Source organism: Coffea arabica, chromosome 2c (genome assembly GCF_036785885.1).
Source record: "Coffea arabica cultivar ET-39 chromosome 2c, Coffea Arabica ET-39 HiFi, whole genome shotgun sequence".
NCBI lineage: Eukaryota > Viridiplantae > Streptophyta > Magnoliopsida > Gentianales > Rubiaceae > Coffea > Coffea arabica.
The window spans coordinates 22653769-22679487 of NC_092312.1; the positions used below are offsets into that span (position 1 = coordinate 22653769).

General features: G+C 35.4%; 1 protein-coding gene across 2 annotated transcripts; it reads right to left on the reverse strand.

The window, feature by feature from the left end:
• Positions 1-7516: 7516 nt before the first annotated feature.
• Positions 7517-14991, reverse strand: LOC113726844 (dnaJ protein homolog 2-like). 2 transcript variants are annotated; one of them, XM_072075348.1, is made up of 9 exons: positions 14857-14930; positions 14668-14734; positions 13079-13238; positions 12599-12755; positions 12380-12518; positions 10373-10506; positions 10113-10255; positions 8170-8368; positions 7517-8057 (listed from the first exon to the last, which is right to left on the reverse strand). In XM_072075348.1, exons 3-9 carry the CDS (start codon positions 13226-13228, stop codon positions 7729-7731), a joined length of 1251 nt encoding a protein of 416 aa, XP_071931449.1. In that variant the 5' UTR covers positions 13229-13238; positions 14668-14734; positions 14857-14930; the 3' UTR covers positions 7517-7728. The 2 variants fall into 2 exon arrangements, with proteins under 2 accessions (XP_071931449.1, XP_071931448.1); XM_072075347.1 differs by lacking the exon at positions 14668-14734 and having other exon boundaries at positions 14857-14991.
• Positions 14992-25719: the final 10728 nt, after the last annotated feature.

Consider the following 25719-nt stretch of genomic DNA (forward strand, 5'->3'; position numbering starts at 1 on the left):
TGAACGAGGACTTCAATAAGTTCAAACTCGGCCCAAAGAAAAATCCCCTATATTGGCTTGGCCTCGGCTAGTTCGAAGCTCTTAAATGGGTTTGATTTTAATCGATTTAACCCTAACAGAGTTAAGGCCTAGCCTATTATTTAATTGAATTTCAAATTTAGGTTAAAAATTTTGGTCAAAAACCTATTTTAAGGGTCCAAATGTGCTGAGTTTGAGTGAATGCAAATGTTCAAATATCAAAAGCCTTGATTGACTTTATTAAAAGCAAATGTTTATATCTCCAATAATTGAGAACCAATCAAACACTAAATAAGTTAAATTATTAATTCGAAAATGGCTCAATTAGAAATTAATAATCTGAGAATAAATTATTCTATGTCGTCCAGTTCTTGTCGAAGTGGCTGAGCTAAAGTAAGAAAGCATGGTGGTTCCGCACTCATTTTCTAAATTGACTGTATATCAAATCATACCCATTTGACCGTTTGGCCGGAAAATGACCCCAAGAGCTGTGCTGGTACGCCAAAAAATATTTAAAAATACAGACGAGATTACTTCCCTCAGGGATTTTTTCTTTGGGTCTTTTTCGTGATTAGTAGCTGGCTCTATGATATCTCTAAATTTATTCTGGCATAGCAGGATGTACTTTCTTTTTTTTCTTTTTTTTTTTCGGTTTTAAGCAGCAGGATCTCTTTTTGCCCTAGTTAGTAATGGTTTTCTCAGTTCTGCAACTAAAAAAAAAATAAATTGATAAATATTTCTAGGCTTCTGTAATCATTTGTAGTTTTTTTGTTACAATGGTTTTCTTAAGAAACAATTTTTCACCGAATGGGCAACTTTTAAAAAAATGTTTTTCATCCTTTTTATTCAAGGTCTCGCATTGCGGGAATTCATCTCTCCCTTATCAAGTACGTTTACTTGAACCATTTGACATTTAAATTCAACGGGATCATCAGTGTATACAATACCAACACTGATTCGAAATTAATTACTTGAATTGGGTTCTCATAAATTCTCAATCTCTTCCTTTTGCATTCTTTATAATTGATGGCCAGTAAGAGCATTGGGTATGACGGCATTAAAAATCTCCAGATTTGGCTTTTAAGCTATGGATGAAGACTTCCTTCAAAAAAAAAAAAAAAAGAGCTATCTATGGATGTACTTCTCGTACATATCAGCCTCTTAGTTGCAAATTGGCCAATATTTCTGTGGTCCACTCCTTAAATTAAATTACAACTGATCAAATTGTTTAAGCTCATGAGTCAGCCCTTAGGCTTTGATGATCAAATTGCAGTCTGGATCAACATGTTTGGTATTTGTCAAGACTTTTTTTTTTTTTTTTTTGCTGACGGAGTGGGTGTCCGGATCAATTCTTACGGGGCCCGACTAATCCCATTCCGACTCGGGAGGAGAGGCCCCATCCCCCCGAACACGATAATCACGGGACTCGGACTCTTGCGGGCACTGGACACCAGCTCCTAAAGGAACTTGCTGAAACCAATCGAGTTACCCATGAGGGACAGACAATTTGGTGGGAGACCTCACACCCCATCAGGAGAGGTGGTGGCCACTGGCTGGGTTGTATTTGTCAAGACATTAGAAGCTTGGTATCTGTCAAGAGTTGTATTTGTCAAGACATTAGAAGCTTGGTATATATATGATCACTGTTGCATCCCATCCCACGTCCCTCCCGACCTCGACTTCGGCCTCCCTATCATAACAGCTGGCATACACCATCTGCACCCTCAAATGGGTTGTCGTAACTGTACGAAGAGGGAAGAGGAGGAAAATAAACACGCACGCACTCAAAATTCTTTTGCACATATAAAAAAAACATAGAAAGAGGAGAATAATTAAAACACAAAAATAGCTCAATAATTTTATTAATTCAAATTTCGATAATAATAATAATAATAATATCAAGTTGTAACTTTTTGTTTACGACAACTCATAATTTACAAATCTCAACTTAGAGACTTTTTCTTGACTCAACTATTCAAGATTCAACTCAAACTCTCCAAAACTCAGACTCATTCTTCAAGGAAGAGGAAAAGTGTACTACACCAATAGTATTTATAGATTGCGAACCTTTCTAAACAGACAGAGACAGAATTGTAGATTGAAATTTATTTGAAAATTGATTTGAAATTTCCTAAACTAATATGAAAACTAAACAAACAGGACACCAAAACAAGAAATAAAAGAATTAAGAAACTAAATACTAAAATAGCTTGGTTTTGGCTTAATTTCCTTCACGAATGCTAGTCATTAATCCTCTCTTTAAAACCTATCAATACCCCTCATGCTCCATTCGTTCAAGGTAATAAACAACTCCAAACTTTTTCGCTCTAAAATTGTGAACAGCTGTTACTAATTTAAGCATCGGATTTAATCCGAGCGAACAGATTCACGGCCCTGTATTTGTGTTTGCAGGCCCTTCGTCGGAGGTTCCTCACGTATCCAATCCATTCTGCTCGGTACCGACACTTGCGGATTCCTACTACTTTAATCACCAAGTCACCATTATCCTTTGTTCTGATCACCACAATTAGGGAACCCTTTGCTGAAACATAGGTGAAATTCCAGTTAATATTAACAGGGACTTGACATTACAAATCAAGCATAAATCTTGGCAGGAACTTGTCACTCTGACAAAATAGTGACGTGAAATATGGTGCATTCTGATTCCAAAGACAAAGTCGTAAGCATTCCGTACAGGCCTTTTGGATTCCATCTAGTTTTCTAGTCATTTTGTTCTTTCAAAATCACACTTAATTACGATTGTTTTAAGTTGTGGGCCGGATAATGTGTGTGTATAGCGACTTAAGTGCTGAACAAAAAAACAGAAAAAGAAAAGGGAATTCTATAGATTGTGGTATAGAGAAGAACGCGCGGTACAAAGCGGGTCCGCTTTCCTGTGTAGGAGCCGGCGTCGCGGGGAATTTTTTTTTTTTTATTCTTGTTTTTGTTCGTCTATTTTGGAAGTAGGGTGTGGAGTCACTTTCTTCTTTTACCAGGAATCGTATAGCAGTGAATGTGGAGCCATGCAAAATTGAACGTTCGTCCACGTCAATCGGTTTCTATCTCTCAACATGAAAAGACAAGCTTTGCAAGTGCATGAAAATGTGGGTCTAAGAACCAGTGTGTGAGTGTGTGTTTGGTAGGTAGATCACTAAGAGATGTTCTCAGTTTCTCTTGAGCAGTGGCAAATGATTGTTTGTAAGGATACTAAAATTGATTCCCTTCCTTAGGCACCAATAATGTTAGGTTGAAGGGCAGGAAATGAGAGGAAAGGATACCAATACCACTCAGCTAACTGTCCGATTCTGATGCCAACAAAGGAACTGAACTGCCATGTTTTTCTTAACAATTTCACACGCGACTTGAAACCTGTCAAAAATCTGTGTTAAGAGACGTGGCAGTCAACAGAGCTCCTCCTCTTGAGTTATTGAAATCTTAGCTTTCGTGCACGTCGCACATGAACTTTGTGGCTGTTCTGAATCTTGCATGCGCGAAGCCCCCCCCCCCCCCCCCCCCCCGCGAAAACAACAACTCCTCCTTTCTCTCCACATATTTTTTTGGGTTAGATCACACCTATTTGAATTACTGTTTTTCGAAGTTTTTATAGAAAAATATACTATAATAATTTGATATATAAAAGATTAAAAAAAAATTTTTGAAAGAAGTGTTCACGAAAAACGTAAAACGTACAAAATTTTTACACAAAAATTGCAATCCAAACAAGGCCAATGTTTGTATAGACGGGCTTCATTTTCGGGGTCTAGGTCTAGCTAAAAGGACGTAGCAAAATATGAGCAAAGAGCCGCGTACAGCGGTTCTTCTTTTTGATTTACTGCAATCTTAAGTTTCATGCATTACATGATCCATTGACGTCGACCATGTACTTGTCGCCCTCCTCCTTTCTCTCCACATCTCCATGCATGGGACATATTAGATATTCAAATATTTTCATCAATTAATTTGATGACAAGCTTGCCTGAAGGCTTTGAACTCACTAACCGTTTCAGACAGCAAGCTCATTTTTGTGTAGTTGTGCGTGTCTAAGCTTTGTAGAAGACAAGAAGAAAGTAATGATTGCAATCAGAAAATGCTGAAGTAGAAACTTGACATGCCTGTTTGTATATTTTTTGGACGAGAAGATTTACTCAGTTTGATCCAAATCTTGAGCCACATATCTTTGGAGTACTAAAGTTAACTCACAATCACTTACACAATGGGTAAGCAACTCATTTCTATCCAATTTATTCTTACAAAGTGTTTGGATTGCTAAATTATCCCAAATAATATTTCGCTTGTATCGTAAACACATTTCCCAATTCATCTTTTTATATTTCCAACTACTTTTTATCTCACACACATCATATTACAAAAAGTATTACAATAATTATTTCAAAAAATACTCTATCCAAACACTAGTCATTATTTCCGAAAAAAAAAAAATTACACTCATCTAAGACTTGTGGAGTCAGATAAAAGATTTCTTGAAAAATAAAAATATAATAACACTTTTTGTGATATGACTTGACAGATTGAAGACGCGTACTCTTTGACTTTTCCTTTTTTAAATGTTACTGTATGCAAATTGAGCTATATTATAGTGATCCACTGGTTATCTTAGTGAGAGCCTCGAATCGCAATGGAAGAGCCGCGCCAATAATGATGTTCTGTACTGATATTGAATAGGAGTACGATTCATTCCGAACAGGCAAGGATAAGTATGAATCTCAAAACCCTTATCTATTAGTATCAAATCAAAACATTCTCCTGCACCAGAAAAAGTCGCAAACCTAATTACTACTCTTCGTCAAGCTCATCAGGATTTGTAATCAAGCATTTGATGGACATTTAGTGACCTCAGTTTGTACTGATTCACAAGTATACGTTGGATGAATGTGGAGTTGTTCAACTGCATATTATGTGCTCCACTGCCACGTCAAATATTCTTCTCCATGAACTAAAGCAGAAGTGTTAGGTATGTAGTAGTACGAATTCCCTCTTTATATTCCCATCATTCTTTATATCATTAACTAAACCATCCATTTTACTTGCCCTCTTTTCCAAATTCCCTTCCTTTCTAGAGTTCACACTCTCTTCCAAACAATGTAACCACACCCCCCCCCCCCCCCCCACACAAAAAAAAAAATTAAAAGAAGAAGAAAAATACGAGTTGGGGAGAGTTTAAACTTGAGATCCCGAACACAGCGGTGCACAAAATCAAGGAGGCAAGAGAGTAAATGAAGTAGCGACTACAGATAATAATCATCGCAGGCAATTATGGTTCAACAACAAAGAAACATCAGACATAATTCACCTGATAGATGTCTTGTTGTGGTCCAACATTGGTATCGATACATATACAACAATCTACCCTACAAACTTGAATCTTGGTGATCAAGTGAAGTATCTGACCCGAGATTAACAGGCCAGAGGAAGATGCATTTAATACATACTATATACGGAGCTGGGATGGTAGATTCTTGGTTTGTGGAGGGCAAAAAGAAAGCCAGTTAAAAGCCTTAAAAAAAAAGAAGAAAGAAAGAAGGACGTGCACACTACAAAGATTTCAAAATTACCAACTTCTAATGACTTGTCGAATTCTATACGCTGTCCGGAAAAGTAGTAAATTGATTTATCATTCGCTAATTGAATTCTTTTCTAACCAATCGAAATGGTTGACAAGTATACGTCCGTGCAGCTACAGCTAAACGCATGTTTAGTTTGCCACATATTCATATATAGGGGAAAAAAAAAAAACAGTCAAACAAATCCCACAAATTTTGCCTGTGGAGGGAGGCTACTTGAGCACTGTCAAATGTCAAGGTCGTGATGATGAAGTTAAAGACTTCAGAAGAAATATGCTATTCTATTCTGGTATGCTGAGTAATCATAATTTGAGGTGGCCGGCGTCAAATCTCCAATACTTTTTTGTGACAGGAAAAATGCAGCAGCTACAAATGGTTTTCCATTTCCACCCATGAGCACATGTTGAAACAGTTCATTTTATCTTTCTCTCCAGTGATCTTTTGGGAGATAATCAAATCCCAACTCAAAGGCAAAAGTATGTATTTTGTCGTTGCAAAATTGTACATGTACGCTTCATCACCAGCTTTTGAATTGATGGTGGAAGGCATGTGAAATATTCTGGAACAGCTTGCTTTTTAAAGTCGATGATAAGAAACTTTAGAATCATATGCTTGCTTCTTCATTATCGATTGCTGTCAAGTGTCAAACCAGATGTAGTACGTACCAAGTGTACCTCCGTGTTGGCTTCAGAGGTGAAGGCTCAAGCAGGCAGGCAGGCAGGCAGGCAAAATAAGTGGTCTTTGTTTGTGGGTTTCGAACTTTCGGCGACGTTACATCAAATGTGGTTTTTATCTTTCAGTACACTGAACAAATCAATCACAATGGAGCTGAGCTTCTTAATTATTGCATGTTAAAACGTGAATCTTGTAATTTCGTCCAATGGGATCTTCTTCCTAACTTTTTCCTACTGCTTTTATTCCTGATCGCTACGTAACATGTCAATTTATTTGGACAGAGGTTGGACTCAAGTTATAATTTGCTCTCTATGTCAATAATGTCATCAGAGTACGCAGATACAAGAGCAATTCTTGATGCAGTACAGAGCTCCTTTTCCACTTCAAGTATATGTTACTCTTTTTTCAAAATGTTTTTAAGACTCACCTCTGAATGTGACATAGCATTCATTATAATGGTTATCTGTCTATTTATTCTGTTTACAAAAATCAAGATATTATTTCAAATTACTTCATACCACATTTATATATATATATATATTTAAAAAAGAAAGAAAGAAAAATAATCTTATCCTGCACTCGTTTCATGGTGGTAATTATTGTATGATTAACATACGATGAGCATCACGGATGGGTATCCTTATCATTGCTAGTTGTTATTAGTCATCGTTATCTTTATAGCTCTTATCTTTAATGTTGTGTTAACATCAAGTTCATCTGATGGTTAGAAATGGTGGATCATTTCTTCTCATGATCAGCCCATGAAATGGTGAAGCAAAGAAATTTGGCTTCGTGCGCCATAATAATTATCAAATCCTTGTTTAAAACTTTTTTTGGCTGAGACTTCAGTTTCTTGTTCATGGAATGCCGCGGCTTGCCCAGTCTGACCTTCCTTAGAATCTTCTCTTATCAGGCAAACCATCACATAAAGAGGACTTAACAGGAGAGTAGGCTTTTTGGCTGCACCAAATCCAACAATATGTTAGTGGGAATCAAATCAACCATTTTGTGTTTTAAGGTTTGCACCGACAAGAAAGCACTTCCAACTGATTAGTTTGAAGCGTGATAGACTTTTGGTTGATTCTCCTGAGAATGCATGTTGACAGACCATACCTTCTGCTTCAGATGGATGTTTGGGGCGGGGGGCAACATTTGTACTTGTAAAGCCAATTATTTGCACCACCAAATGCTCAAGACGTACAGTCTAATTTCAGAGCGCTTTCAGAACATATGTGCTCCTCTTTTAAGCAAAAGATCCCCTTAGATTTTACTCAAGTTTCAAATCGCATTCATATGCTAATATTCAACTAAGAAGATATTAAGAACCACAAAAAATAATTAATTAATAATGGCTGGACTTCCATATCCTGTATATAGCTAGCTTTGTACCGCAAGCAGGAGGCCGTTGCGTCCCATCAGAACTTACGGGCAACAAAAGAAGCGGAGTTGTTATTTATTGCTGGTTACAGGGCATTCGATGCATCGTTGGTTCATCCTCATCATCCTCATCATAAGCCTCTTGATGTCGTTGATGCTGCTTCTGCCTCATTTCTTCTTCAATGTTGACGTCATGCAAAGTGGTTTCCTCGCATTCATCCAAGTCCATGTCTGACGACTGCTTAAGTGAACCTGATGGGAGCATCGCCTTCAAGACCTGGCATTTCTCAGAGGGCAGAGCCCCTGACTCCGGGAATTCCACATTAAAATGGATGAATAGACGGCCCTTCATGAAGGGCCTCTGGTAGTGTGGCATTCCCTCATCATTTATTGCCTTGTACTGATCTGGAATTGGTTGACAAACAAAAAAATATGAAACCATACTCACTTCTTTGAAAGCAAGAAGCAGCAGGGTGGGGGCGGGAAGAAAGGATGTATAAAAACAGAAACAGCATACCAGGCTTAACAACTTCACCGGGGTTTGATTTCACCAGAAGTTGCCTGCCATCAAGATGAGTCAAGACAAACTGAAATCCACACAGAGCTTCCGTCAAACTAAGGCTCTGCTCAACATAAAGATCATCAAACTTCCTCTTGAACTTGGGATGTTCCTTTTGTTGCAACACGAATACTATGTCTCCAGTGACGGTATCAGGCTGCAGTTACATGACATTTGTGGGAATGAGAATGGAAGTACTAAAAGCTTATACTCATTATGCAACAATAATTATGATCCCTTTACCAAAGAAAATAAGACACCAAAACATTAAATGCCATATATCCACCGCTTGCGGTACGACGTTTGACACAGCCCTCCCTCCCTCTCTCACCATCTTCCTCACCCTTTTTCTCCATCCGTACCCCCAATCCCCACCCACCCTCCAGCCTAATTACCCGTCAATCCTTCACTTTTCACTAGCAGAATAGAATCCTGTATTAGCTGCTGCATTAAAGAACCAGAAGTCTCAGTCACAAGGTAGTCTACAGACCCTTTGCTCCATACAGTTTGCCGCAAAGTTCGTCATTACCACCAATCTCATCAACAACAAATAAAGTCAAGAAACCACCCAAAGAGTAGAAACTGAAAAATCTCAGTCATCCCAACTACAGGATCATTGATTTTCTTATAGGCTCTCCCACCTAAAGAATTCTGTAGAAATTGCTCCTTTAAACAAAAAAGAAAACTGTGTTGGTCCCTTTGGAAGCCATGACGGTGGTTAACTTTGTGACCATCTCCATCCTGGGTTTGTCTTAAGTTCCCTGTTACCTGCATAACCATTGCTCACTAGGCCAATAAAGTCACCATAACTGCTCCCTCTTCTAACCTCCACCTAATTTCTGTCAATACCACCTTGCTTCTCACAGAAAGGCAACCAGCGAGGTACAACCTATAATCTTATTCTTTCTAACTTCATGAAGGCTTCTTCTCAAAATAAATGGTCAAGAGGTAAATCAGTTACAGAATCCAGAGAACTCCAAGAAACTAGCAATTACATGTTGATTCCCATATTTGGCAGGTAGAGTAACATACATAATATTCTACATTTATGATACAAAGCATGAACCAGTAAGCATAAATGTCAGTTGCAACTTGCAAGCAGTTCTGCAGACGACCAGGTATCCTACTGGTTAAGTACCTATGGGCATGCTGGAAGTACAGACAATGACAGTGGTTTCTCAAGATTTGTTTAAAAACCCCCTGAACATGAGTCTTGTTTTCAGTCTTGGATTTCCACACTGCAACTAGTTAACTGAATTTGTAGCTTTTAACTTTGCAACCAGTCAAAACACTTAAAAATTTGTTTTCTTGATTTCTTGAACATAATGAGTAGACCAAAATCCATTCTATGCTCTTTTAACCTTCAATATTCAGTTTTAAAACATACAAATATCCTAACAGCTAAAATACAGTATGAAAACATACAAATATACTAACAGCTTCTCTACATATGCAGCCTAATCTATCATCAGATTTAAGATCAACTTTCCAACTTCAAGTTGCACATCACTTTTGGCCGAGTCACATATACAACATTACATTTCATGCATAATTGGACATATACAATTTCAGGATCCTATACATCAAAGAAAAAAAATATATAAGAAAATAACAGTTATGTCTCACAGTCAGACAAGAAACTATCAGGAAAAGTCCATATCTGTCAAAACTATGCACCACCTTTATTCAACTTGAGAGCATAACAATAGAAAACAATTACTTGATAGAAAATAAAACAGTGCAAGCCAGTTTAAAAAAGCCTCTTGCCACAAGAGCAAGTAAGCTACAACGAGGATGAAATCCATAGTCAAAAACGAATCAGAAATCACAAGGAAGTTTAAACAATACAGAAAGGGTGACACATGAGCGTAAATCTTTTGAACAGCAGGTATCTAACTTACAGCTTCATCAGCCTCGCCTGGGTATACAATCTTCTGACCATGTTTCATACCTTTCTCAACATGAACTTCCAGCACCTTCTTTTCTTGTACAACCTTGTTTCCTTTACATTGAGTGCATCTATCTCTCTCACTGATAACCTCCCCTATAACAACAGAAAAGTGATCCAAAGTTTTCATTGTTCTCTTCTTATTCTTCTTCTTTTGCGTGAGTATGCAACAAAAAAGAAACAGAAAAGCACATTAAAAATATAAGTAGGTACCCGAGCCTTTGCATTCAGGACACATATGTTGCATTTGTTGGATCATTCCTGGTGCAATCTGTCGTGTCGTGACCCTCATGCCAGAACCTTGACATCCATAGCACCGCCCAGATGCTCCACTCTTTGAACCTTTCCTGATTCATTATAAACATGTCTAAACTCTTAGTAACAAATATGTGCAATGTTAAAACATCAAAAACATGCAAACAAGCAGGAAAGAACAGAAAGCCTTCTGTTAGCATGAAACTGCTGGTGTTTATCCCAGAAACTCAAATGTCTGACTCAAAAACTTCTTCACAACAAAAACAATGTTTGCAAATTATATGTCAAACTCAGAATGGATGCGTAAAAAATAAGCAATGTGTGCTTAAGTTCAAAATTTTCAGCCTTAGACACAAAAAATTTCCAACTTCAATATTCACTCTACACAAATAGTACCCATATGCTGGATCACATGATCCTACTTAACCTTGTGAATAACACGAATATTTTCATCCTATCCAATTAAAAATCCACAGGGATCTCAAAAGTTCAGTCAATGTCCAAGCCCATGGGCTGCACCTAACTGTTCCCTCTACCAGTTTTGATGTATATGAATTTCAAGAGCCTTTTCCAATTTGAATAAAGTACTAATACCACTCCTCAAAACAAGGCAAGCTACAAAGAGATCAACTTGAGTGACCATATTGCAGATGATCCAATCTCTTTTTTCTCTTTAAACCTTTTACATATTGTGTAGTAAAACAATCAATCCGTTTATGTATAGTGAAGATAAATACAAACAATCAAATCCATCAGCACTTCTCAAGTCATCTCAGATTTAGCAATGCAAGACTACAAAGGTCAAGTTGTTCAGAGAGAGAGGTGTATTTTAATATCTGAAGTCACGATAAATGAAGGCCATGAAAATATAGAGTCATAATAGATAGATCTTGGGGAATTTTCTCCTATGTATGGTAAAACAGTGATCAATCAAGCTGCAATTACCTAGACAACAGTTTACCTCCACTTACTTACTCAGAAGCAAACTAGACTTTCTAGATTTTAACAATTTCTGAGTTGGGGTGAAGTACCACCGCTTTACTATTGACTCCCACCATATCTACACATTTGAGTTCCAAAATCTGAATATGAACTTGCAGTCTAACAGACAATAAGATCATAGACAGAAGGATCAGAAGAACACTTTGTCAATACCCCAGACACAGCTGAAGCATAAAATATTACCCTGACGGGCTTCAAATGAAATACATGTGAAAACAGTTGTGTAAATTTAGACCAAAATAAAACGGTACTGCTACCAAAAAAGCGAGTCAAACCATCCATCAACTTCAAAATGGAAAATGCAACATTTAAACAATAGGAGTTCGGAGCGCAATACTACAATCCAAGTTCCAGATGGACTCCGTGCAACCAGAGCTTACCCTATTCTAGGGGTGTAAACGAGCCGAGCTCAAGTTAATTTTGTGAAGCTCGAGCTCGAGCTCGACGAGCGCAAAATATAGAACTCGAGCTCGAGCTTAAAAAATAAAAAAATAATTATTTTTATTTTTATTTTTAAAAAATAAAAAATAATTATTTATTTTTAAAATTGAATAAAATTATAATTTTTTAAACAAATAATAAAATATTAGGGATATATATGTAATTTTACTATTAAAATAAAAAAAAAAAAAAATATATATATATATAATTGAGCTCACGAGCCAACGAGCTTAATGTTTTTGAGCTCGAGATCGACTTAATTAGCTCGAGCTCGTATTCGAGCCGCTCGCAATCGGCTCGCGAGCGGCTCGATTCGCGAAACACCCCTACCCTATTCAAACTTACGCTAGCTAACAGAATCTTTTTTCTCAATTAGTTTTAACAGCGAGGCATTCAGATTCATGTTATTATAAAACGAAAGCCACAAGTCAGTCTAAATCAACTCATAACAGTTGCATAAGCATGCATGCAAATTTCAGCAAAGAGTGGATAATGAGAACAAATCTGAGATAGAGGGTGTACCCTTTACACTTGGGGCACAATTTGTTCCGTGAGAGAGAGAGCTTTTTAGATGTTCCCTTGTACAAGTCATCCAGGGAAACTTTAAGTGTGTGCACAACATCTTCACCCTGCTTCTTCCTCCCACGGAAACCATCACGACCTAAAGATTAGATGTTAAATCATCTCAAAAAGAGGGGCAAAATGTCAAACAAAAGGGTATTGGGAGAATCAGCAACTCACGATGAAGAGGTGAAAAGAACGACTCAAATATATCAAAAGGGTCATGAACACCACCACCCCCCATTCCCTCTTTGAGAGCATCTTCACCGTATTGATCATATAATTCTCTCTTCTCAGGATCACTTAGAACTTCGTATGCTTGGGCTAACTCCTTGAACTGTGTAAAAGTCAAAAAATTTGAATAATGTTCATTAACAGAAAATTAAAAGAAAAAGGCAGCAAAAGTTAAGAAGTCCTTTTTCACTTCAGGCTTTCCTTTCTTTCAATTTCACTAGATCACCCATATTTGATGGGGTCCATCGTTATGTCTTAATCTTGCAGAACAGCACAAGAAGTTAAATTTTAATATCAAATGATTACTTTACCGGTTTCATAAGGCTCCATTCTACTAAAATTAATTATGTAAGTTAGTCCAATAGCCTGTAAGTAAAGCTAAAAATGCTATTCTAAACGACATACATGAGAGGCACTAGGACTCACCTTTTCAGGATCACCACCTTTATCAGGATGGTTCTTTATGGCAGCTTTTCTATATGCTTTCTTGAGTTCATCTTGACTGGCGCTTTTTGAAACCCCAAGAACTTCATAGTATTTGGAGTTATTACTCCTCCTTGGAGCTCGGCCAAACATGACTTTTTATCTGCAAAAATCGTAATACTCGTTAAGAAAGCTAAAACTTAAACTTCAAGTTAAGAAACAGACATTTCAGAGAAGATATCATATCTATCATACCAGAAAGCCATCTACATAAAATGCATTTTTAGTGTTGCAGAAGATGCAACACCTGTTTAAAGAGGTAAACAAACATAACTCAAAGTTCTAATGGACGAAAATAGGTGACTCAAAGGGAGGAATTATAGTATGCTATGGTGCATCAGAGTGAAGAAATTAATAATGTCAAACAGCTTATGCCATCAAATGAAACTGTACTTCTGTGATGTGTCCTTTTTGCGTCACAAGGAAGAGAAAATATGCCAGTGAACAAATTAATCAGGCAATTCCTTTGGTGTGTGAATTGGTTCCCTCCAGACAGTTATAAGTATGTTGCGTCTAAAGATAAGACAACTAACAATATTTCAATGTCATTAGTTCCCATCCCCGCTCCCTTTTCCCCATAAGTGCCAAGGTAAAACTCATTTTACTTGATAGCCACAAAAGAGTAGACAAAAGAATCAAGATATTGCCAAATGCATAAGTACAAAAATTGATTTACAATAACTGTAGAGTCCATTTTAAAGAAATCAACTTCAGCTTAGTTATTCCCTTTCACCACAAGTCTCCGTTCATTGCTTCCAAATCCTCTCCCAGCTTCCTACTCCATAATTGGGCTATCTCATTTTCTCAATCCATCCATTGTGTCCTATAGCACTCATCCAAATAGCAGCCTATCTCCTTTTAACAGTCCATCCATTGTCTTTCACGATACTAATCAAAGCAGCAAATTCTTTGTAAAACAGATGGCTTAACAAAGATTGAACCAATGTGTGTGCAGTCTTTACCAAGCCTGATCTAGCTTTTAGGTATATCCCGTAAACAAGAACGGCTATTGAAATTAGAATTTTGGTTCAAAAGGCAAGAAAGAAACCTGAAAATTCTGACAATGGCGTATGCTAAGTCCAGAAACATCAAGAGACGACTTGTGGTTATAAAATTCTGGAAAGCGGTTTAAGGCTTAATATACAATATATTATTGATTCAGAAAGGTTTTCAAAGAGATGTTACAGCAACAGGAAAAAACTTTGCATTTGATGACCTTCAAATTGACTTCAAATTCGATATTAAGAAAATCAACTGATTTTGTTTCCTGAAACCAAAAGTCGATTCTCCAAGATCAACTTTAGAGTAGATTTTTCAGGAATCCACTTCCATCACTTCCCCCTTCTACCTCCCCGTTCTACAATATCTCAAAAAAAAATGTAGGAGGGAACCAATAAGGGAAAAAGAAACTTTATACTTCATACATGAAAGTTCAAACTCATAAACCACGAAATTGAAGGGTAAGTTTCCAGCTTTAGGGTCAAGACACAAACTTTTAACACAGAAACGAAAAGAAACTATAAGCAACTAACAAGAATCAAGATTATCCAGCCAACGAAAAATCCACTTGAGCTGAACCAATCAACAAAGAAATCGACCCTGTAAATTCATCAAAATTTTATAGCAATACAAACATGCATGGATAGTTGGTAAACTGAAACCCAAAATCATAATATTAACAGGGAAAAAAAAAAGGAGAAATCGAAAAGGGTTTTTTGTACCTTGAAAGAGGGTTCTTCTCGTTTCTTGGGACCTTAGAAACAAAGAAGAGCCGTTCGATTAATGCTGATTTCAGTGCGTGTATCTTCCTTCCTGGTTCATTTAACTATCTATAAGAGCTGATGAAAGTCTTTGGATTCAATGGTCACTGACGGTGAAAGATATAAAAAGAACGGCTGATTACTATTGGTTAGTGTAGAAAGAATGAAGAAAGACGTCTGCTTTGGGATTTGTTTATTATTAAATTGAAGAAAGCTGATTGGGGGGTGAGAATGCTCTGTCACCAACAATTGACAGAGTGGATTCGGTGGGATTAAAGAATTATAATTTAAATTTCCAGGAGGTTTAGGCTGGTAGGGTTGAGGCCTAAAGTTAAATCTGAACCGTCGATTGAACTGATCTGACAGTGGAGATTTCAGTCTCCCTTGATGGCGGTTCAGGAATATGGACTCGCGGTTTGAGGATCAGTTGGGCTCTTTGTTTGGGCCATTTAGATTGCTTTAGGCCTGTAGAATGGAAGTCCATTCACGGATCAGTTCTATACAGTGCCCATTTCAGTTTTATTTTCGCAACTGCCACGATTATTTCAAGAGCAATTAGAATTTATTATTCTTCATATTCCTTAAAAAAGTGTATTTTTCTTCCCAAAAAAGGGAAAAAAAAAAAGGTTTATCGTCCTACTACTATATTGCATTAGCTCTTCAATGCAACAACCATCATTGTGGAATAGAAATATGAAGAGTTGCTTCATGTGACACAATCCAAGTGGTGAAATTATTACAAGTAGTACTTTTTAGTTTCTATGAATATAATCGAGCAAAAAATTGTTCAAGTGATGCATCTGAAATAGTCAAGACTAAAACATAATCGAGTAGTATATGCATTGTGGAAAAACACATTACTGTTTTGCATCTTCTTTAACCCGAAACATAAAGGAACTTTTTTTAGGGCATTTTTGAAATAGATGAAACGAGGATGAGATATGATTGTAACTCAAATATTAGAGCACGTGAGTACAAATCACAGTGTTGAAAAGTGCAACATTGCATGTAAAATTTTCCATCTAAGGGCTAGGTTTAGTTCACTAGGTAATAGAAATCATGCTTTCAAGCCAATTCAGTTACTTTATCCATAAATCTCTAACTTACCAAGTGCTTTTTCTTTATTCAAGACTTTTTTTTTTTTTTTAAATGTGCTTGGTGAGTTTTAGGATTCACAAGACAAAACACTTTTAATAAACTATATGTTATGAGATTAAGATGAGATAAAGATGATTAATAGCTGTTAAGACTGGAGACACCACTTACTGGATTTCTATTATTGTCCTGGCAAGAGATCAATAACTTTAAAGGAACGAATTACATATAAAGGAAAAATGTATTACATCAATTTCTGCTATAACTCTGGGAACTAATTATAACCCAGAAAAATCCTGTTTTATTAAATTATTACCAGGGGCATCTTCTCTAGAAAGTTATGCTTGACTATGTATTCTTAGTTACCTAATTCTAGGTTGCTAAACCTAGTAAATGAGACTAGTTAATTAACAAAGAGTTAGCTTCTTCTTCTTTCTTTTTTTTTTTAATATTCTTAGTTGTTAAGGTGATCCAAAGGCTGTTTTACAGATAATTCAGCTTGAGGGACGCAGGAAATTGATAGATGACATAATTGTTCTCCTCCAGATTTTCACAAGCTGGGATGCTTTATGGGTTCCTATAGACTAGAATATTGTCACACGTTTACTTGCTAGGAATGCTGTTTCACTTTCCAATTAGTGTTTCTGGATGGATTCTCTTTTACCATTTATCTGAGCTGCTCTTGAAGCAGGCTTACCTCTTTAATCAATAATAATATCAGTTTTTTTATATTTTAAAAAAAAGGTACTTAATAAGTCAAAGCTATTGAACAAGGAAAAATAATCAAAAGTGAATAGCACTAATTAGGAAAAAGTTGTTCCATAAATTTTTTTTCGGAAAAATAGCCAATTTCATCCCTAAACTTTTTTATAGTGTCAATTTGGTCCTTACTTAATTTTTTTGGCCAATTTAATCCTTATACTTATTTATCAGTTCCAATCAAGGAACACCTTGGAACACCGCAACAGTGTCATTATGTAATTTCGATCAAACTTCTAATTAAACACTTAAAACAGAAGTATTTTGGTACTTCATTGCTGAAGCTGTAAAATAAGTAAAAATTGAAGGTAGAATCCAATTGTAATCATAAGGTAATTGGTAAAAAGGGAGATCTGCTCGGTATCCCAAATTTCCCAAAGTGGTGTACAAAATCACTGCAGTTAAATGCATCCAAGGAGGAATTGGGATAAAGCATCCTCGAGCTCATGATGTAGTGATCAAGTCTTGAAGAGCGTCGGCGTCGGGTTGAATGGTTTAGAATTAGAAAGTCTGATTTATGAAGGAAATGACGAATATTACAATGGAGACAAAATCGTGTGATACCACTACCTTGAACAATGCGGAATTGTGACAACATGGACAGAGTCAAACCCATCAAGAAGATTTCATGGCTACAGAAATTATGGAGTAATTTTGTGCATGTACTAAATGTTAGGATTTGTTGAATTATTGCTTGAATTTTGACTATGAAATAGTAGTGAATGTAGAAACGTGGTGCTTGTAAACTTTTTTGTGGTATGATTCACCCATACCCCAAAAAATGAAGAATATGCTAGCGCAATTTTGAAGAAACTGAGAAGTACTAAGAGGGAAAATGTAGCACTGAAGATTGAAATGAGCAAATTGAAGGCAAAAATGAAAATGTTGCTCTTGGCTTGTACTTGTTGCTGCGTTTTAGTTCTTGCTATACTCGAGGGCACTCAAAGGCAAAAGGGTGGCTTGTTAGAATTAAAGATGTTGCAGTAGCTCTGGACATCATATGAAACTTTATAATTCATATATTTTGGACCATGTAATGCTGCCTTTTCGAATGAAGTAATTCCCAAGGTTTCATGTAATAGTTTTGGATATGTTTTGGATATGGATTGTTATGGATTTGTAATAGTTTTGAGTTCTCAGTTGTATGTTTACAGATTCAATATTGAATATGAAAGACATCACCTTCATTAAGTGAATTTTGGTGATGTATATATGTTATTTGGTAATTGTTGGTTGGAGTGGAAGAATTGCATTATATCAAGGTTGCTTGTGTATGAGAACATTAAGAACACTGTCATATGTGAGAAAGAATTATCAACTAACATAAAGTTCCAGGATTCATAACAAAATTGTGAATCCCTTAGAATCAAAGTTATGAATCATTACAAAATTTTTGGATTCCTTAGATTCGAAGTCTTAATAGCAAAAAACAATAAGTTCCAGGATTCATTACAAAAATAAGTGAATCCCATGATATAAAGCTCCACATTTTCCAGCCATTTGTTACTACCAAAAAGGACAAAAGATAAAGTCAACTACAACTATTTCAGTCATTAGCCACCCGATAGTTTTAGTAGCCCAAAAATAGTCAAAAACGACTTCATTAGCAACTCCTCTAGCTGCATTCATTTTCATTGGTCATCCGGCTCGTCGAGTGTCCTATGAGCCTGCAAATTCATGTATAGTGAGAATCTCTAAGCGTAAGTAACAATTAAAAATTTATATACATGACTGCAAAAAGTTACCCTTTGTTTTCTCCTTTTCACAGCAATCATCCTGTTTCTCCACGCTTGTGCTTGACAGCAAGTGCAAGTTCTTTTGGTCTGGCTTGGAACATGACAAAAAAAAACAACACATGGTCCTACACAACCTCTGAGAGCTGTCAATTGGAGCAATAGGTTGAACATCAATTGCTTCGTGCACTTGATCAACTTGCATTATGAAAAACATGACAAATTTCATATGTATTCATTAAAATGACCAAACAAACAACAATAAGAAGCTGCAACAACTATAAACAATAAGAAGCTACAACATAGGTGAAAAAATAAGGAGCTGCAACACCTGCCAATAATAAGGAGCTGCAACAATAGCCAATAATAATAACAGTAATACTAAAAAAACTTAAAAGAAAAGAATACATGTTGTCGGTTCTTGCAATGTGGTAGAGTGTTGGAATGTCTCATTATCATGTGGTAAACTAGTGTTCCCAATCACAGAAAGAGCTGCAACAACATTCGAGATTAGTAGTTGCTAACTAAAACCATGCAACATAAAAGAAAATGGGAGTTCAGCCATACCAATTTCACCGTGAGTTTCATCTTTTTTCTTAGTAACCAATGGGCAAGTTCTTGCATTTTCCACACCTATTACTATTCATAGGTGTTATTCTTTCATTTCTGTCCACTTCTTTCATGCTGAGCTAACGTCTTCTTTTAGTATGACCCTTTTGATGACAAAGAGAGCAAGTCATATGTGTAATATCCTTTCTAGAAAGTCTTGTGCATCCTTTGAAATCACTTTGTGGCTCATCCGGCTCTCTCCTCCTTGCCTTCTTAGCCCTACTGGAAAGTTTCAATTTCTTAGATGTACACATAGGGACTTTCTTAGATCTTTTCCAGTTATTAGGTCCATTAATTAGACCAATAGCTAGCTCATAAGCCTTTAGATATGCATCCCTTGAATAATATGGATGTACTAGACTTTCTGGCTCGGCTCCGATCAAAGCAATGCAGCCTATAACATGAGAGCACGGTAAACCAATGAGTTCCCATTTTTTGCGTATACATGTCTTCACCTTTAAGTTAACAAAAAACGTGGCCCTATACATATGTGTTACCTCAAACCTGTCGTCATCAGACCACCTGGCTATATTTGATCTAACATTATCCTTTGTCTTTTCAAGTTTTTTTTGAACTTTTGGACAAATAACATCATTTCTTTTTTCTCATCCACTCCCTTTTTGACCTTAGTATTTCCATTAGATATATCCTAATGTTTTCAAACATACCAAGAATTGACTTTTCTCTTACTTCTAATATAACAGAATTAAAACTCTCACACTGATTATTAAGAAAAAATATCACACTTTGCCGTGGTCCTAAAATGTGATCCGAACCAATGGTATGGTGATGTGTTGTCCACTAGCCTATTATGTGTTTCTCATCATACTGCCTCAACGCATCCATTTAAGCTTCAAACTTATTGACATACGAGGATCTTACACAAGTCCAAAACATACTCATAAGTGTTTCCTTAGGATAAAACTTTTTGAAGTTGTTGTGTAGATCCCTAACACAGTGTCTATGCTCTACTCCAGGAAGAATATCTTGGATGACGGAACCCAATCCCTGTTGGATACAAATATGGGAAAATTCACTAATTAGTCATTACAAGGTAGTTTTCCAACAAAAAAATTCTGTAATTAGTCATTATACCTTTTGCCTATCATTGATAAATGTCCATCTTTTTTTATCATGAATTTTGATATCAAACTTTAAAAACTCAATAAACTATGTTCAAGATCTCTTGTTCTCGGCCTCAACCACTGCATATGCAACAGGATAGATGCAATCATTAGCATCTATGCCAATAGCTATCAAAAGTACACTTGGATGTGGTCCTTTTATATGGCAGCCATTCTCACCAAGTATAGGCCGGCAACCTTCTTTAAAGCCTTTTTCAAGGCTGCAAAATAAATATATACCCTTTTGAATCTCTCTTTTTCAATATTCTCATTAGCCTCTGTCTCTACATGCACTATGGAATCAGGATTTGAGTTCAACAATTCCTCATAATAGTCTCAAATTCTTGTGTATTGTTACTTATACTTTTTTTGGATTAAAATGTTGACTTTCCTAAAGGTCGTGTAAGTGTGATCTTTTGTGATGTTCACGTTTAGCTCTTCATGCACCTTGTCCTTAACTACACCAATTGCAACCTTCCTATTCGTCCGCAGGAATTCCATGTAATGCCTAACTCAAAAGCCTGAATATGCATATTTGTGATAGAAATTTCTACGACATTCATGTTCTGGTCCCATCGTTCTTATCACAAATGCATCACAATCTGGTTCTTTTGCAACATAAACAAACTAGTTGCATTTTTCTTTCTTGCATTTTGCTCTAATCCTGTTCTTATCATTCTTTTGCCAACCATGCTCCTTGCCCCACTTCACATAATAAAATTCAACAGCTCTTTTAAACATTTTCTTAGCATAAAACAGTAAACCAACAAAGAATTCGGGTTCCTTCATATCAATTTCTGACCTGAACCTTACATATTTCAGCTTCTTTCTTGAGGTATTTTCATTCGAGCTACTAGAGCAATTATTTAACTCCTCTGTGTTGATGGAATGATATTCCTCTTGGATAGGAATCTGGTCACCATCATAAATATCATAGTTATGGTCAGTAGCAAGAGTTCTTTTTCCTTTTGCTTTTGCTTTTTGTGGCTGCACATGTCCTTTCTTTTCTTTACCAGTTAGTATGGCATTTTCCCCTCCATAACTAGCATCATCTACGCCCCTTTGACCATCAATTGCCATGTCAACAGTAGTTGTACAATTCTTGTATATTATGTTATCCTCGTCTTCCCTAAAATCGTAATCACTATCATGAAAGCTTTCACCATCATCCATTGACTCTAATTCTGGTTCATTTTCATCATTTGCACCTTCATCTTCTTCAATCACAGTAGCACCTTTTCATTTACCTTTTTTTATTTTCCCCCAATCTACTTTAGATACATCAACTAGAAGTTCTTCATTGCCAAAAAATTCATCAAATGTGATGTCCACATACAACAAATCTGCTTTTTCATTCTCACCTTCACTGTCGAAAGTTTCCTTGTTTTTGCTAGGTTCCATGGATCTAATATGAAACACATGGACAACGTAAAGTTCAATTTTCCAATTTTTTTTACCTATATTAGCCATGTCCATTACATCCTATTCACCATCTATTTGTCTAAATCTCATTCTTCCATCTGCGGTTGGGATTTTATATCTATAATTGGCGTTTTCATCATATCCAAGTAAATGGCCAAAATCTCTCATAGAAGCTATGTTAATCTTAGAGGCCAAAACCCACCATAAAAAACTTCATGGTACCCCCTACATATTTTTGTTATCATTTTTCAATGCATGCGCCACCATAGTAGATATATAGATTGAATATATCCGAGTCATCACCCATTTTATTTTCCAAACAAACAAAACAAAATTACTACCATACTTTGTAATTTATAGTCATTGTCTGCCTTTTGAGGAACATAAAAGCAACATGACAAATTAATTTTACAGTCATGGACCACATGAACCCCTTTTTAGAAAAAAAAAAGGAAAAATAGAAAACAAAGCATTTTTCCCACAACATTTGAACCAATCTTGCTATTAAAGTACAATACATGCTGTTCACAACAAGACAAACCCACACCAAACTTCATCAAACTATTAACATAACAAATCAAAGAGATTTAAGTGGTTCAACTTACTCAATTTGCTTGATCCCTATTTCTCAAAATTACTTCTTTCATGCCTATCGTCGCTTGCTGCCTCCACCCTTCAACTTCCTACACGATTACATTTCCTTATCATTCATTAAAGTTCTGGGTTTTTGCAAGAAAAAGTTGATGTTTCGGGTTTGGGTTTTTATCACAGATAAAAATGTGCTGGTAAATTTTCATTTCGATTTTTACTTCTTATCTTGCAAGCCCAACAGTGAACTACCCAAAATATCCCTGCTTAGGTGCTCAATTAGAAACTTGATCAAAATTACATGGTGGCACTGCCGCAGCATTCCTCAATTAGAACCGATAAATAAGTGTAGGGATTAAATTGGCCACAAAAATTAAGTAGGGACCAAATTGACACTATAAAAAAACTTAGGGATGAAATTGGCATTTTTTCTTAATATTTTATTACCCAAAATTGTTTCACTGTTTAGTGACACGTAAACAATAAAATCTAGGTTTTTATTTATTATCATATTGTCATTTGATTAAGAGTTAATCATAAAAACTCCTCTTAAGGTTTAATTAGTTTTGCACTTTACCTCTACATGTTATTTTTTCTCACTTTATCTCTTAAACTATTAGTCAACTCTAATATTGTGTAACAAAAATATCAAAAAGGCATTTATACCCCTAAGGCTAAACTCCAATAAATCCCCTAAGATATATCGCATTTTGCACTTTATCATCCAAATCATTTTCTCTTAATTTGTTTATTTGTCCCTAAAACCACTATATATGGATAATATTTAAAAATATTAGTATCCTTGACATAATAATGAAAATTATTGTATATCTTTGGATATAAGTCTTGTTATATTTTATCTCCATAATTATAGGTTTTTAGTAGAGGATAATATTTGCTCATTTTACATTATAAAGGAAAACACAATAATTATTAATGAAAAATAAACTATAAGGATATTATTAAAGGTTTATAGATTGGGTTTGTCTGGATTGAAAATTATTTTAAGATTTTTTAAAATAATATTTGTAATTTGATGTTTGTAAATAAAAAGTTGATTGAAAAAATAAAAATATGATCGAGAAACTTGCTTATGTTGCAACAAAGAATTTTTACAAAAATTTAGCAATCCAAATAATTTTTAATGGCATCTAATTATGCTTTACTAAAAAAACTGACCCCAATAAATTTGAAATCCAAATCAACCATGTTTCTCTCTTTTTTAAATATTACCAACAAAAAAATGTGTATACTCCCAAATAAAGAAAAATACCTAACTATTAAAAGAAAAGCACAACCATATGCATGTTCATAAAGAGGAAATGACAATATTCGATAATTTTTAGGCTTTTTAATAATAATTTCGCATATTAGTTTTTCAATAATAATTTTTGTTATTTATCTATTATTACATGAAATAAGAAAGCTACTTCTTTCGATCTAAAAAAAGTATATTATTATAGGATGAAATTTAATTAGGAACATACCTATAAATATATTATTTTTTCATTTCTATGTTAGGAATATTGATCTTTCAAACATTATTTGTCCTAGGTGAATTAACAAACGATTCTAGTGACAAGTAGATAAATTGAAAAAAAATGATGTAAGGAGATAAAATGCAAAATAGGTTCGGGGAAGTATTACATTTAACTATTAAAGGTATAAATATCCTTTTGACATTACCATTATACCATGTTAGAGTCAACTAATAGTTTGGAGGATAAAATGAGGAAAAAATAACGTTATGAGGCAAAGTACAAATTTATTTTATATATGATGGGGGGTTCTATTTTTCTCTTAATGGGAGTTTTGGGTATCGGTTTATATGGTTCTAATGAACCAACATTAAATTTTGGAACATCAGCCAATCAGATGATAATTGTTCTACTGAATAACTAAAGAAAATGGATAGATGGAAGATAGAAAAATAGAAAAATAGAAGAGAAATAAACTAATTATAGAAATATCTTTTTTTGACGGTTGGCAGGTTTTTTTTTTTTTTTTGTATCTGTTGTTCGGAAAGAGGAGGACTCAACTTTAGGAGAAGTTTTTGTAATTAACCCTTTAATTATCAAGTAATGGCTTTTTGTTCTGTCTTTAACCCTAAATGCTTTATAATGTTGTTTTTCTCCTTTTATACTGTAAGAATCACGCGTAACCTTATCACAAAGTGTAATATAGATCATTGATTGATGATAAGCAGCACTACACAAACACACACACTTAATTTTTATTCTTATCCAATCCAAATCATTTGTAATATCCTACAAACGGTCCAAATTCAGTAATTTCAGTGAAACTATATTTCCATACTTTCATTTGAAAGAGCCACATTAATAATCAAAAGACCGACCTAGTTACCATTTCTAAATGGATCTGTCTAACCAGTACCCATGGGTCACTCAATAAGATGCATCCAAGAGCTAGATTTTTAGAAAACTAAAATTAATTAGAAAAAACATATAAATATAAGAGAAGGAAATAATTATTATTATGTATATATACATGGTAAGTTATGTGAAATTTAAATATGTAATGATTGCCTATTGGACACTCTTAATAGTTAGAAACACCCTTCTTCGATTTGTAATATAAAAAGGTTGCCTTCCTTTGGAACTAAATTTAATAGCTTTAACACTACAATATTTATTTCCGTTCTAAACTTTCTTCTCTTGCTTACTATACAACCATTGAGTTCAAAAATAATAGGTCCCCCATAAATGAACACCGAAAGTTAGCAAATTTCCTGACAAGTATTAATGTATTAGCAGAGTCTTTCCAGTTTGCTAAACCACATTTCCCTTTACAAAGCAAACGCATTCTTGTCCCGTTAAATCAACATGACCTTTGAGGAAACACTGGAGAACGATGGAATTACCAAAGGGATTACTGATAAGAATAATAAGGAAGAGGAAGACATGCATGATAGTAAGAATTCAACTCCTGGCTTTATAACCACTCAACAGCCCCCAACATCCACATTGAACCCTTTTGCCAAGGAGTGGAGTCCTGCAACAGAAGGGCCATCATTGGTCGATCGGTCCTTGTTCATGACATTCTCACGGGGTCATCCACTGTCGAAATGGGAAATTGTTAGCTATTTTGAAAGGTAGACCTGAACCAAGATTTCCTATATCTTGTTAGCTTAATCGTAAGGTGATTAGCTAGCCATTAAAAAAAAAAAGAAGAAATGTAGTTCATCCACAAACTGGATACAAGGATTCATGTTGATTCCAACCAAGTTATTTGTCAAACAAATGATAAAGTGAAGTGGTTAAGGATTGCATGCTAAAAGACACTATTTTTTGTAGATGTACGAGCTTGGAATAGTAATATACAACCACAAACTATTTAGAATGTTGTTATATTGGCTGATTATATGTAGTCATTGGATTTGCCAAGAACTTTGACAAGTGCTTACGGGTGTATTTGATTCTCTCTAAACTGGAAGGAACTTGCGTAGAGGATGTCTTTATCTACATGCCAAGAAA